This window comes from Lampris incognitus, chromosome 14 (genome assembly GCF_029633865.1).
Source record: "Lampris incognitus isolate fLamInc1 chromosome 14, fLamInc1.hap2, whole genome shotgun sequence".
Lineage (NCBI taxonomy): Eukaryota > Metazoa > Chordata > Actinopteri > Lampriformes > Lampridae > Lampris > Lampris incognitus.
This window is the reverse complement of record NC_079224.1, coordinates 43,287,286-43,302,893: the sequence shown is the minus strand read 5'-3', so window position 1 is coordinate 43,302,893 and position 15,608 is coordinate 43,287,286. Positions and strand designations below refer to the sequence as shown.

At 43.7% G+C, this 15,608-nt stretch overlaps 1 protein-coding gene across 1 annotated transcript; it reads right to left on the bottom strand.

Annotated features, from left to right (window-relative positions):
* Window positions 1-1,459: 1,459 nt before the first annotated feature.
* On the bottom strand, window positions 1,460-13,555 carry LOC130124473 (uncharacterized). The gene is made up of 4 exons (XM_056293926.1): window positions 13,532-13,555; window positions 12,077-12,341; window positions 2,900-3,060; window positions 1,460-2,089 (listed from the first exon to the last, which is right to left on the bottom strand). The coding sequence occupies exons 1-4, from the start codon at window positions 13,553-13,555 to the stop codon at window positions 1,460-1,462; spliced, it is 1,080 nt and encodes a 359-aa protein (XP_056149901.1).
* Between the last annotated feature and the right edge of the window lie 2,053 nt (window positions 13,556-15,608).

Here is a 15,608-nt window from a genome sequence, read left to right as displayed (position 1 = left end):
TCTTCGTCACCGCTGTCTGAGGTCAGTCAGTGCGACCCCCACCTAGCGGGACTCTGGCGCATTACAACGTTCGTTTTATAAACGAAAGCGAGGGGGGGGGCGGGGGAACAAAACAATACAAATCTTATCTAGTCGCAGTGTTTCTCAACCCGGTCCTCGAGGACCCCCCCTACCCTGCAGATTTTCATTGTAACCCTGCATAGGTAGCCCTGCCCCGCAGCACTTAATTATGCAAGGTGTGCAACGTCTGACAAAATTCATTGCTGATTGGTTGAATAACTACAGACAGGTACCTATTCAGGGTTGCAAAGAAAATATGCAGGGTAGGGGGTGTTTCTCAACCCAGTCCTCAAGGAACCCCTACCCTGCAGATTTTCATTATAACCCTGCATAGGTAGCCCTGCTTGCACTGACTCGACCAATCATCTCGCAGCACTTAATTATGCAAGGTGTGCAACGTCTGACAAAATTCATTGCTGATTGGTTGAATAACTACAAACAGGTACCTATTCAGGGTTGCAAAGAAAATATGCAGGGTAGGGGGTCCTTGAGGACCGGGTTGAGAAACACTGATTCTAGTGTACCTCACACTATCTTCTTAGGGATCGTCCCAGCCACCTAACTGATTTTGAATCGTCATTTGTCTGGAACATAAATTAAGGGACGAAAGGAATACTCTGTTCAGATTATTTGTACATAAAAGCACACACACACACACACACACACACACACACATATATATATATATTGTTATTTTTTGCAAATTTGCAATTTGTGATATTGGGCAATGCAAATAAAATTGACTTGACTTGACTTTAATTAGCATCCACACCACAAGTCAGTGTGCATTATCTAATGTGATGATGCACCTTCTCACTAGCGGTAGTGCTGGTTTTCTAACGACAAAAAAAACATAAAACTTGACGCTCTCCAGATAATTAATGACATGAAGAATCTGTTCAAATGCCAGCAGCAGGGAATCAAGTAGCAGCTGCAAATGAAGCCCATTGCGTAATTTGTCTTTTCAAACACTGGCATTTTAAAGTTCCTACCAAAATACCGATAACGCTAAAACAACAACAAAGTAAATTAAAACCCAATACCATGCACATTTTTGTTCTCTGGAGTACCCAGAGCCAATGCAGTGAAGCCTTTATTCTTGCTATCAGAAAGAACATTTGCACTGAACTGGCACATAGATTTACTGTGCATAATGCCTTTCATAGGCAAACACAAACTCTGAGTCATACACTGTGATTTAGTTTTTCAAAGCAAATACCACAATCTATTCAGTTTGGTATGCTGTCCTCTGAAACATTCAATATCAAGAGATATAAAACTTCACAGTTCTGCCTGGATTAATCTTAACCCATGAATTTATGTTGTTTTGCTGTCGTGTAGGGTCATGCTGTTTTTTCAAAGTTTTTTTTTTTAGACTCTATTTACTTATTTATCCATTTTACTCAGGATCAGGAGCTGGGTTGGTGTAGCTGAAAGGGTCAAACAGGTCACGATTGTAATCGTAAGGATTAAAGTAAGCATAGGGGCTCTTCTGGCCGCTTTCCTCGGCCTTCGCCTCTCCCTCCTCGACGAGTTCCGCCGGCGGGGAATCTATGTTGGTGACAGGGCGGGGTGGGTGGTCGATGAGGCAGTCAGGGTCCCAGTACGGGTCGCAGTCGTGTTCCATCCCTTTTCCGGTGGCCACGGGGGGTGGGGGCGGAGGCGGGAGTGACTTCTTGGGAGGTGGAGGGGGAGGTGCCATGGCCTTCATTTCTTCCTCTGTACTGGGTCGGCAGGCGGGGTTGTACCGTGGGTCACACAGCACCGGGACGGCCCCTGTAGGCAGGTAGACGATCTGGGGTTTGCAAAGGGGGTCTTTGGGGTTACACAAGTAAATCACCTGAGCGTCCGCCAGAGGGTCTAGGGTCGGAGGTGGAGGAGGCTCGGTGGTGGTCGGGGGTGCGGCCGTGGTGGGTGGTACAGTGGTGGTGGTCAGGGCGTTTTGGTAACTGGAGGCGTCGGAGCCGTGGACTTGCTCCAGCTGACGCATCTGCTGATACAGCATCCTAAGTTTATCAATCTCATAGAGCTGATGGACACACACACACACCACAGTGGAGAGAGAGGTAGCCGTAAGGTTAATTTCAGCCCAAGGGCTGAAAACAGAGTTCTATTAAAAGAAACAGATCATGGTAATATGTTTATTATCATGTGTGGAGTTAGAAAACAACGAGACAGGAGACGTGAGAGTAGACGTAGCCGAGGTAGTTTACTAGCTCCAACTTAGCGTGTCACACATCTGACAACGACGCTGAACCGACTGTGAACCGGAAGCGGAAGTGCATTATCTGACCCCTCGCCTCTTCCCTTAAAGGTACACCGTCCTCTTAGGTGAATGTCTCTCGATATATAGATGTGGGTCGCCACACATGAAAGTTTAAGATGACTTGCATGCTGAATTGTCTCGTTTAAAGTCAGACCGAAATTGAAACATTAATATTTTCCAACATTACTACGGTACTTTAATAATCACGCATTTTGTACTGCCTCTTTCTACTAAAATATAAGCGTAAAAACGGTCCATTTCAAACGGCCAATCAGATGAAAGCATCAAACTATAAACCCCGCCCATCCTTACTGCTAATCCTTTCTTGTACTTGTCACTCAAAGGTCAGTTCCTGAGTATTAATGAGCACACGGCGCCCTCACCGTTCTGGAGGACAGTTGTGGATAAAGGGGGTAAAAACATTATTAGTCGTTTACAAATAAAAAAGGTTTGTTGCAGAAGGTTTTATCGCACCACGTTCGAGGGTTTTTTAGACGTGAAAAGTTAAATCTAATGACTGATTTCGGCCTGACTTTAAAAGCTGACTCGCGCACTCCTTTTACGACAACTCACCCCTTCGATGTGCCCGATGCTGTTGTAGAAACGGTAGTAGGACTGAAAATCGGGATCGGCTCGGTACCAGACGGGTTCAGCGTCCCTCTTCGGTCTTGAACGAGACAGGAAGTTGTGTGCTCGAACGGGGTCTAAGCCGATGGGCCACACGGCGGCGTTCGCTGTACAAGAACAGAGGAGGAGATATGGGAAGGGGAAAGATGCTGCGGAGACGTCTTCACTCCATGTTATTGTAAACTACTAATAAGACACGTTAGCCCCCTAGCTAGCTAACGGGTCTGAGCCTTTAGCCGAGCGGTTAGTGACGTCGCCTTGTGGCGCAGTACACCCCGTATCGAATCCCGCACCGGGCAAGAAAATAACCGGTTACACTAACAAGAGAGATGAGTTGGCATGGTACATCTGAACCCTCACCGTGAAGCTGAGCTCCGGACTGGTCCACGTGTAACCGGTTATTTTCTTGCCCGGTGCGGGATTCGATACGGAGTGTACTGCACCACAAGGCGACATCGCTAACCGCTCGGCTAGACGCAGTGTTTCTCAACCGGGGGTCCGCGGACCCCTAGTGGTCCGTGGCGTAATTGCAAGGGGTCCGTGAAAATAAAATATCTTTAAAAAAAAGATCCTATGACATTTATAGAAATGGGATTATTTTACTCAAATGTGACTGAGACCTTTATCTACCTAAACTATAACGGGTAACAGGACTTTTTTTCTCTAATTACATCTGTTTCACAAGTGTAATTTATTGTATTTTAATAAGAGATCTCGCTCCCGTTTGCATTGTTAAAAGTTACTGCATAAAAATTCTGTTGTTACATATATCTGAAAGTTACTGAAGACATATTCTGTTTTGTTACACCTATCTGAAAGTTACTGAATACATATTCTGTTTTGTTACATATATCTGAAAGTTACTGAATACATATTCTGTTTTGTTACATATATCTGAAAGTTACTGAAGACATATTCTGTTTTGTTACATATATCTGAAAGTTACTGAATACATATTCTGTTTTGTTACATATATCTGAAAGTTACTGAATACATATTCTGTTTTGTTACATATATCTGAAAGTTACTGAATACATATTCTGTTTTGTTACATATATCTGAAAGTTACTGAATACATATTCTGTTTTGTTACATCTAGCTGAAAGTTACTGCATAAGAATTCTGTTTTGTTAACTATATCTAAGTTACAACTGAAAGCTCTTATTTTTGCCCCAAAGAGTGAATAAACGCTATAATGCAATTTAAAATGCAGTTTCTACTGTTTCTATCAAATTGCAACCCCCCTCCCCCAAGATCAGGTGGAGGGGTCCTCAGGGTAGATCAAAAATACGCAGGGGGTCCAGGACCCCAAAAAGGTTGAGAACCACTGGGCTAGAGGGTCAGACCCGTTAGCTAGGGACTAACGAGTCTTATTAGTAGTTTACACATCTAAACAGACACGGGCTTGTTTACGTTCAGAATTTCGCTCACGCAGGCCTAGAACATGCTAGACTAGAACATGCTAGACTACACTGACTAATACTGAAAAAAAAAGTCAGGGCCTTCAAAGATGGTCAGAAAATCTCAGTTTTTAGTATTTAGATGGCTCTGACGTTTACACGCGGGTGTCATCACCGCCACTCCCATGATATGAGTGTTTGCTACGGTTCAGGGACCCGCTTTGCTCAGAGGCACTACCAGCAGTTAAAAGCTCTGCAGTTGACCTTTAACCTTTATTTTACCAGGCACGTCATTAAGAGCAGATTCTTATTTACAATAGCGGCCTGCGAGAGCCAGAGAGACTATCAAAGAAAGAAGCTGGGGGTGGGGGTGGGGCAAGGAGGTCAAAGGGCAAAAACACGCACTAAATACAGAATAAAGCAATGAATGAGGATAAAGAATTAATGATAACCGTTGATGACAGACGTCAGCAGATAGAAAAACGTTAGCAGAGAGAGGACAACTTCTTAGCGCTGAAGTCGATTGTCCTGCTGAAGTGTCCATGAGCAAGTCCCTGAGAGAACAACACCCCCCCCCCCGAACCTGGTTGTGAGTTAACCTGGGTGGGAGTGTCCGCTGAAATCACTGGTTCTCAATCAGGTCCTCAGATACCAGCAGTACTACCTGGTTTTCTATTCTATCAGGTAGTTCATTACATTCACCTGCAGTTATTCAGCCTCCAGTCAGGGAGCTGAATGTAACGGGCTACCTGCTAGAATAGAAACCCCGGAAGTACTGCTGGTATCTGAGGACCTGATTGAGAACCCCTGATAGATCACATGATGCACTATAATTTTGCTGAAGTATTTACTTTTATACAAGAAACGATTCATCTATCTTATGTAATGAAGTTTTCTTTGAATTGAGGTACACATTTGCTTTATTTGATGTCCTCTAATGAAATATTATTTTACTTTCCATTTCTGCTCTAGAAAAGTTAAGTTGTGACGAGACATTTCTCCACCGACAGAGGAATACGGTATGCACCAGATGGAGAAGCCAGTTCATCCGTACCTGCAGCTTGCTTTATTTTCACAAGAGGAGTTGCTTGAAGAAAAGCTGTAAGCAAAAGAAAGAAAAGAGTATATGAAGTAGAAACACTTAAAAAAACATTTTAATCAGGGGGACATCGAGGGGAAATCTCACCAGCATTTCAGTAATTTAACAATGTCATGACTCCGGCAACACCGAGCATAATAGCAGAGAAGTTTGGGGGAAAATGTACCTCATAAGTTCCTCTTGGCTAATAAAGTAAAAGAAATATCTTTCAAAATTATTCATAGATTCTATCCAACTAATCACTATTTGCAGAGACTTAAGAAGGACATTGATGTGAGTTGTTCTCTCTGTGGTTTGTTTAATGAAACATTGGTTCATTTATTTTGGCCTTGCCCACACACTAAACAACCGTGGAGTAGGTTGTCTCGTTTGATTATTGATCATATTTACCCTCATTTCACCCTGAGTTGGAAAACTGTATTGTTTGGATATACTGAATTTGATAGGAACCTCGACTCTCAGTGTTATTTCATCAATTTGCTAATTATCTTAACAACATTTTATAGTCACAGATCTAAATTCTCTAGCAAGAAACCCAATTTTCCTGAGCCGTCTGCGTATAGCAAACAATATATGTCATCAATATCTGATAGTGAAAATACAAAGCTGTAAAAACATATAAGCACTTTATGATTTACAAAATATCTAGTTAAGTGTGTAATTTATTTGTTTTACTTTATACACCCCCCCTGGCGTATTTATGTTAATGTTTATGATAATATATGTGTTAATGTTGTATACATTTGATAATGTGACTGTTGTTGATTGCCATTGTTGTGTACTGTTTTGTACACTTTTGTTAATAAAGTTCTTTAAAAAAAAAGCAAGCAGAGAAGTTCACCGGAAATCCTGTCAGCAAACATCGGCGTCGCCAGGTCATTTTGACGGGGCACGTTTCGGGTGTAGCCCCGAATATAATTTTTAACTTTAAGCCTGTGAAGCCCGACACAAAAACAAAAACCAAAACGTAACGTGTGGTAATGTTCGATAGTCTCGGTAACACAACAGCCCGTTGCAGCGGACTCTATGGACATAATTCACCATAATCTGTTTTGGTGTTCAGCGTTAGCTAGACGCGCTAGCTTTAAGAAAGTGTTTCCGTTTCCGGGTCGACAGGGTGAGCGATGACGTAATTATTGGAGCAGCGCCATGTTGCTCGCTGTTGGTTCGTACGGAAAAATAGATGACGCACGCGTGTAATCGAGAGAAATTGTGCGTCTCTATTTTCCTGCAATTTCTATAAGAAACAACAAAAGTGAACCATATCTACTCATATATTTTCGGAATGTGTGTGTTAGTTAGTGCAGATAGCGGGACCGAAAACTAAAGCACTTATGATCCTAATTCTTTGTGGAGGTGGTAGGTATTGTCTCAGAGAGTAAGGGGAAAAATCCCAGAAAATTAAAATTAGGCATAATTATGCATAATTATGCATAAATATGCAAAATATGCATTTTTCTAAAAACCGCTTTTCACGGCATTTCAGATGATTCTGAGCATCTTTGATATTTTCACCTATATAAAAACATTTTCTGGGACTTAGAAATGTTTTGGCATTATGCAAAATAGATCCATTTTTGCAAAAATGCACTTATGATCCTAATTTTTTTTGGAGGTGGTAGGTATTGTTCCAGAGAGGACCAGAAAAATAGCAGAACGTTAAAATATAATTATAATAATTATGCATAATTATGCAAAATATGCATTTTCTGAAAATGGCTAAAAACCACTTTTCTCGGCATTTCAGATGAATCTGAGCATTTGGAGGGAGGGAGTTGGAGTGGGGGGGGGGTTAGGGGCAGGGGGAAGGCGGGTTAGCTGGCAGGATGAAGAGGAGGGAGATTTAGACGGGTGGATAACCAAACCGCTACATTGTAGCAGGCTTCTTCTAGTTGATTTATAAATCTAAATGAACTTAAAGTAAATAAACAATTAACTTGACGCCATTATGTTTGGGGGGTATTGTTTACTACAGTTAGATCATGTAATGTAATTAGAATACGAGCCAATCCAATTATGAATCCAGTTGTGAGTTTCATTTAAATTGCTTTTCTGGTTTTGCACAGGGTTGCAAAGACGAGCTCCAGACTGAAGAGCAGCAGCAGTGGAGTCAGAATCAGGCGTGGAAACTGGTAACAACAATTTGTGTTACTTTGTCTGTTTGTGTGTCAGAGTCAGAGTGAAGCAATTTTGATTAGCTAAAATGCTAATGCTACTCATGCCTGTACGTTGGAATGAATTCTCTCAATTGCAAATGTCAGCATAGACAGGTCAATGTCATGGTGTACCTTTTTAAAGTTACACTGAAATAACAAATGTTTTCATTTTAGCTTATTTTATCATGCCATACACCATTTTGACAATCTATGTCAACAAAGTAAAAATTATATTGAAATTGCATTATTCTGACTTCCTGAAAAATATATAAAAAATATATAAAAATATAACTCTTGTGGTGACTTCATTGCAATGTGTATCACAAGGTACATGAAAATTCCTACCAGAGTAGGAGTAAAAAACAATTTTTGAGGTACTCATTTAAATTTTTCAATGATTAAGACATGTACTTTGAATGTAAATAAGGTGCCAGAGTGCATTAAAAAGCATCAAAATAGAGCTTGTTTGTATATATATAAAAAAACAATTCCGGGGAAGGATTCCCCCCGGACCCCCTACAGAAGTTTGGGCTAAGCCCCGAATGTCCTCAAATCCTGAAAACGCCAAATGTGTTAATATTTCGTTTCTTGAGAGAGATATAACCCCTGTATGAAAGACTGGCATTAAAGTAACTTCACACATTTCGTTTTCTCCCAAAACAAACCTGGAAAGAATAGCAGACAACATATAGTCCTCATCAGGAAAACCTCAGGAACCATCCTTGGCATCTGCAATGGAAAACGTGTCAGACATCTCCGGCTGGGAAATATCCCGACATGTCAAACTGCCGACGTCTATTCAGAGTACAGTTTGTGGTTATAGCACAATGAATCAAACAGACACATCTCTGAAGGCACCAGTTTATGATGCGTAGAGTCACGTTCACATGATTTGATAGTGAATTGTCCTTCTTTATCACAGATCTACAACATGACCCGCAAGACGGTGTTGGTAATTCACTTTTTCTAGCCCTCACAGCACACAATGATTATTTTAACCCCACATTGATATCCTTAATTTGAGCTGAAAAAAGGGGGGAAAGCCGGTGTCCTCACCTGTAGATGCATCTCCCAGCCTTAATCCGGGCTGCCGGGGTCGGGGAGCCTGACCGGTGATAAATACCAGTCTCACCGCCACCTATGACTGGTGGCTGTCCATTGGTCAGGTGGGAGCCGTCGCTCCACCTCGCAGGCGCTCGCTGCCGGGACGTGGAGGAGCTCATTAGCCGGGAAAGGCCAAACTTCAAACGGAGAACCACCTCCTTGTAAAGTCAGAAGAGCACAGCATGCAGACGCAGGCGGTCCTGCCCAGCAAGCCGCCACCCTGCTGGGCTCCTGTTTGTAGTCATCAGCGAAAAAGGAGAGTTGACTTATCAAAAACAATCCGGGATAGATGCACGTCGTAAAACTCGATCTATGACTAATCAGATGTCTTCACGGGGGATGTATTAGGGCGCTGGTGCAACACAGCCGGGCCCAAGCTGACCTCCTGACAAAACATGTCTGAGAGGTAAAAATTAACCCTGTCTCCCAAAACAGCTGTATATGTCCTTTAAACTGTTCCTGGCAAGTCAGAAAACATAGGGGCAAGCTGAGTCAACTGCTGTTTGACTCTTAAAAATATGTAGGAATTATGGGCTAGTTTACCCAAACACCAATTCGTTCTGACAGAGCATGGGAATCCTTCTCTCTCTCTTTTTTTAAACTTAATTTTTATTGGGGTTTTTTTTTTTTTTTTGGACAAAAACAGAACAGACAGAGCGAGGGAGGGAGGACAGCAGACAGGGTCATCATGTGTAGTGGGGTAATTGGCCAAATGCAATTGGGAAGAAAAAAAAAGGGGGGGGGTAATTGCACATTATGCATAGTGTGTTCAGAACAACACACATGGATGAGTATTCATGTGTTTACTCTCCTGTGAGTATCCTTCTGTCTCGATTTAGACCAAATAAGCTATGGGAACTTGATTAGCCGCCTAAGTTTACTTTAAAACTTCAAGATTTTTTTTTTCCTTTGGGATTTTCTTTTATTTAGTTTTGTTTGGACACCAGTGCAGCAGTATGTGTTGTGTCTTGGTGCGTGACACATCAGGAAAAAACAACAAGCTTAATCCATTTCAGATCTCCTCATGGCAGCTGTGCATGCAGCTTCAGCTTCGGCCAATCAGGGTCATCACGGCTGATCACCATCAACTAGAAAATCTCTGCACAATGCATAAGAATACCAGTTACTGTTGTTTTGTGGGTTGAATCCTATTAGAAATAAAAGACATTTTGTGACACACCAATGAGTGAATGACTATCAATTCTGTTTACGGTCCAGTGTGATGGAGTGGTTGTCCCCGGCCAAACACCAGGTGGGATTCTGTGTCAGTCGTTTGGTATGTGCTCACATCCCATTTTGAGTGGGAGTGAATATCCTCATTCTCATTTTTCATGTCATTTTCCCCCCGATGCCTGTCATTTAGATGCTGGAGTAAATTCTATCCTGCCAACAAGCAGGTATGGCCGCGATCAAAGAGGACGAGGAGCCGTCCGGGAGTCTAAAGGATTCGTCCAGATGGTCCGTGGAGAGCATCATGCTGTAATGGAGGGGTGAGGATGCTTCTGACTCTTTAAAAAAATGCATTTATTGTCGTTATGTGTGGAGACAAACAGTTTTGCAACTCCTTGAGGAGCTTTGATGGAATAGAAACGCCATATACATCATTTCTGTACACATGAAGACCCTCAGAGCTCCACATTGCTTGTATGTAGTAGAAATTCCTCTGATCCAGTTCAGCTTTGATTGGAATCAAAACATCATCGGATCAGTTTGAGGTTTTGAAATCAAGAGGTAACTGCCAGATTTTGAATGAACCCTGACGTAAGAGGAAGAAATAGGACACCTGCCTGGGAGCAAATTGTGACTCTGTGGATGAAACGTTGACAGAAATAGATATGATATTGATATGACAGACGCTGATAGAGACGTGTGTGGAAAACCCAAAAGATGTGACGGAGGTTACCCTAAAAATCATGTGTCGGTTTCCCCAATCAAATGTTTGCCACACAAAGTAGACAGCAACTCTTTTTTTTTTTTTAGCCAAATCTACACTGCCCTAAAGCGTTACATTTAAAGAACAATCATCCAGATCCTCGCATTATCTTCCTGGGGGACATTAAATTAGATTAAAACCCAGTGCTTCCATGCGTATTGCTCCATCTTCTGGACTTCAGGTCAAATCGAAACCAAACACTATACAGCATGTTATTGCTGTATTACTGCAATTTACAGAAGGTTTCGTTGCACAACTTTACCACCACCCTCAGGGTATCAATTATCATAGCATGTGCCCCTCTGATCTTCGGCTGTAATTACACTTTGTCCTCCAGCTCTCTGCACGACACAGGATCACCAACACTGCATGGTTTCACGAATACTTGCACCACTCCATGAACAACACATAGCCCCCTTTTTCACATCTGCCTTGTCCTTCTTTGGCTTCATATTCAACCAGTCATACAATAACGTCATGCAGTGTGATAGCCTGAGTAAAAAATAAATAAATGCACAAATATGTCCATTTTGGATGCATATGTAGTTTAAAGTCGTCTGAGACACATCATTTTTCCACCAAGCTGAGAATGTGGGCTAGGTGATGAGCCAAAGTTACGAGAGTCATTTTCTCACAGTCACATGACAGGCGATGAAAACACTCACTTTCCCAAAAGTAAAACGAAACAGGAGTGTTTAAACATTAGATGTCTCAAATTTCTGCTTTAAATTGCTGAAGAAAGTCCAGCTACTTGGCTGCGGTGCTAGATTAATAGCAGGGATGGTGGTGGAATAAAACGTTTGCACATTTGTTTGGTCGAACTTGTGCGAGTGTGCACATGACTGTGCACGTGTGACACGTTGCCCCGTCAAGGGGTAGCTTGTCACACTGTGGGGTAAGATGTCCCACTGGATTTTGCAGTAAGTAAAACAAGAACCAAGTCATTGTTCGGTTATGTTTGTTTTTGTTTTTTTTACTTGAAATTCAAAATTAATTCAGCTAACGAAAAAACGACTGATTAGTCATCCAACTTGAATCATCCTGGAACGTGGCCGTTAAATCAGTCTAAACTACAGCAACTAGAAAATAATTTAAAACCAACTTTCAAATAAAACATGTCAAGCAGTCAAACAAATCTCAAACCAGGTCTCAAACCTCGCTGGTCAGGCTCATTGTCAGAATTGCACTTCTGGCACACATAAATTGCCTTGCCGGGGGGGCACTCTTCATGAGCCCGCTGTTTGCATTTTATGCACTGGATCCAAGTCTCTCTTGAACGGCTGTTCGCCAATGGCTCCACACAAACAAGGCATAGGCACTCATCTTCATCTGATGAAGAGACATCTGGAGTCTTTCTTTTTATACCTGCCTTTTTCTTTGGTGTTTTAGATTTGCTTCCCCCCTATTTCTTTTGGAATATATTCTTTTTACCTTGTGCCTGTCTTTCGGCCACAAGTGCCTCCTTCCCTGGTGTGTCAGTGAGAATAGCAGTTTTTCTTGTTTCTTTTTTGGTTTGCTGGCTAGTTTTCTCGGACCAGCTTTTGGGTATGGCCAAATGTCCTCTGGAATTGTAGTTGGTGGAGCCGGCATTACTAGGCAAGGGTGAGGTGGTGCTAATGGGCAGGGCTGGGTTAGTGCTGGGGCCTGGCAAGACAGGGTTGTGCTGGGGCCTGAAAGTTGGGGTCGGCGCTGGGTTCTGGAAGGGATGGGTTAGTTGGAGGCCCGACACAGGGAAATTGAAAAGCTGGATATTCCCATGCCAGTGGAATTATTAACCAAACTTTAACTTAACAAAAGATGACAACGGGTACATCAGGAATCTGGAATCAGGAACAATTTATTTATCATTTCATATTATTCCGTTTCCCCTGGCCAGCAGCAGTACAACACAAAAACACAAATCCAAAAACCTCCAAAAAAAAATAACACCACCAAAAACATACAAAAACAGAGAGAACAAAGGAAGAAATAAAAAACAGCCAACAACACAGTCCACCTAGTGCAACACAGTCCACCTAGTGCAACACAGTCCACCTAGTGCAACACAGTCCAAAAACTCCACCACCCAGAAAACGAACGCCAGCCAGGATGACAGTCGGAGCTGCCGGTCTGCATGGGCTAGCGGTTAGCCTAGCCTGCCCCGCCGCCACGTCCCGTCAGACCGCCCTCGGTGTTTCCCCCCCAGGCCCAGCTCCAGGCAGGGCCGTGGTCCCTGGGCCTATCGGATGCAGCAGACTAGGCTCCCCCAGCCGGTCTGCATGGGCTAGCAGTTAGTCTAGCCTGCCCTGCCGCCACGTCCCGTCAGACCGCCCTCGGTGTTTCCCCCCCAGGGCCCAGCTCCAGGCAGGGCCGTGGTCCCTGGGCCTATCGGATGCAGCAGACTAGGCTCCCCCAGCCAATCCAACGCCAGTTCTCCAGCCAGACACCCTCAACACACTTCCCCTGCACTCCGCACGACGGCGCAGACGCAGACAGAAACACTGCGCAGTCGAGGCGAGGCCGCCGCCAGACCGCCAGACATACTATTCTGCTAGCTGAACTGGACCTGAACACCGCAATCACGAAAGCACAAACATTGTATAAATATCGCCAGCTGTACTACTTATTAAAACATAACAGTTTTTTAAAAAGTCTTTTCACCAGCAGGTGGATGAGGAGGAGTAGAGGTGGCGGAAGGCTGGTGGTAAGGTAGAGAGGTTTGCTGGTGTTGTGAGAAGGTGTGGTACATCGGCTGTGATGCGGTACTCTGGGAGTAGGTTGCCCTCTGTTGGGTTTTTGACACGCGTCTGTCTTGAGCGTCGTACAAAATCCTCGTGATGGACCACCACGCTGGCATTTTCTCAACAGGGTCTGTTATGAGACACGCCTCACTGGCCACTTGCTTACCGGATATGTCATCAGAATCGTCATCGTCGCTGGTGGAACTATTAGCTATTGCTTGCTTGAGGATCTCAGATTTCTCTCTCTCCAGGCTTAGCTCCCCCTTCTCACTTGTTTTGCACCTTTGCCGTAATTTCTGACACTTTCAGACTTTTGTCGCAGGATATCTTCGGTCGCGAGACCACAATAACGGCCGTCTTTGAACCTGTCTCACAGTGCGACGTAGGACCGCCGTTTTGGAGCCACTACCAAAGATGTCGCCGCGTTTAATCGTCTTTCGCCCGAGGCGGCCCAAATTCGCGCCCTCTGGCGACAGTCGCATGTGATGTGTTATTCTTACCAATAGATGTGAGTAACGGGCCGTGAATCACAATCTATGACACAGACTCATCCCCACCTCATGCTTTGATTCATTATTTATTTTAAGATTATTCATGGAGTATGTGTCTCCTGGCAGCGAGCGTGAGCAGAGGGAGCGAGAGCGGGCTCTGCAGGACTTTTCGGCCAGGTAAATGTCCTGTGCCGGTAGCTGCAAGAGGTCTGGCCATACCAAACGTCCAGCGTGTGGTTAACTTTGACATTCCCAACAATATTGACGACTTAACGTTGATTGCATTGGGCGAATGAGCCGCTGTGGCAACATCAGGGAGGCTGTGTCGTTCTATGACACGGAGGTGGACGATGAACTTGAAGCACCTGGTCAAAAGTCTCCCAAAGGTTGGCTGATCACACACCCTAGCAAAGGGTCTATTTCTCAAAATATGAATTCACCCCTTAATGATTCAAATTGAATTTGACTGACAAGCCCAGCAGGAAGTGCCCTTGTGGCTTGAGAAGGCTGCATTCAGCTCACACGGTACCACAGGTTTCGATCCACAAGGCCTTCGCCTCCAAAGATTCAAGGAAGGTCGTACATTGACTTGACTCGTTTCAACAAAACACCGTCCTTGCAAATACTGCCAGTTTAAATGGCCTCGTCTGTCCTTTAGGGAGCCAGCTAGCCAGCTGCCCAAAACGAGGATGAATGGGAATAGGCCTGACACCTCACCCCTGCCTTGCCCCCCCGTCCACCAAAATGTGGGAGGGAAAATTTGTTTACAAAAAGGACCCGTTAAGTGTTTTGGAAAATGACTAATCTACAACTGTTCGGCAATAATAAAAATGGTCAGAAAATTTGAAAAATTTGATGTTGGGGATTCCTTGAAACGTTAGTAAGTATTGGTTGTCACGGTTGATTTACCTGTCTGCCTCCTTTTCCACACAATTGTTTGGCACAGTTCTTGAGGGGCTTTTATTGCTGCAGGAAGGACTATGGTACGGCCAATGGGACACATCTGCTCACCTGAGCCTTGTGATAATGTTTTGAATCGTAATTTCAAAATCAGATCCCAGGAATTGTTAGCCTTCTGAAACCACAGAACAGAGTTCAGAGTTCCCTTAAATTAGCTTTTAAATGCTTGCATTCGTTAGATTATTAATCTGCATTTATTAGATCAAAGAGGTCGATTATGGCACTTTCTTGAACTCAGTGTGCACATTAGTATGAGGGCTTTTTTATCGTTTGGGGTTTTTTTTTTTTTTTGCAAACGTGTGTATGAGCATTAGTTTTGTGTACAAGTATGTCTTGCTAGCGCCTCATTTTGTGGGTGTGCACGTTGCAACGCCCAAACTTGCCACATGCCTTGAGAAGGATTAATGAATTGTTAAACTGTGAAACAAGGTTGTCAGACTGTTCTTTTTTATGTTTTGTAGTTAGATATTATTGTGGGTGAGGGGTGAATGGGAAAAAAAAATTTAACATTTTGAAATATCTGGTTGTAAATTGTTGTCCAACCTTGGGGGTCGGCCTCTGTGCGGAGTTTGCATGTTCTCCCCGTGTCTGCGGGGGTTTCCTCCCACAGTCCACAGACATGTAGGTCAGGTGAATCGGCCACACTAAATTGTCCCTAGGTGTGTGTGTGTGTATGTATGTATGTGAGAGAGAGAATGTGTCGGCCCTGTGACGGACTGGCGGCCTGTCCAGGGTGTCTCCCCGCCTGCCGCCCAATGGCTGCTAGGATAGACTCCGGCGACCCCGAGAGCA

Coding starts and splice junctions, on each gene's coding strand:
- LOC130124473 (XM_056293926.1), bottom strand. CDS start 13,555: ATGACGATTCTGATGACATATCCG. Junction 3,061..12,076: donor GGCCGAAAGACAGGCACAAG/GTAAAAAGAATA, acceptor GTTCTTGTACAG/CGAACGCCGCCGTGTGGCCC. Junction 2,090..2,899: donor GCATCGGGCACATCGAAGGG/GTGAGTTGTCGT, acceptor TGTGTCCATCAG/CTCTATGAGATTGATAAACT.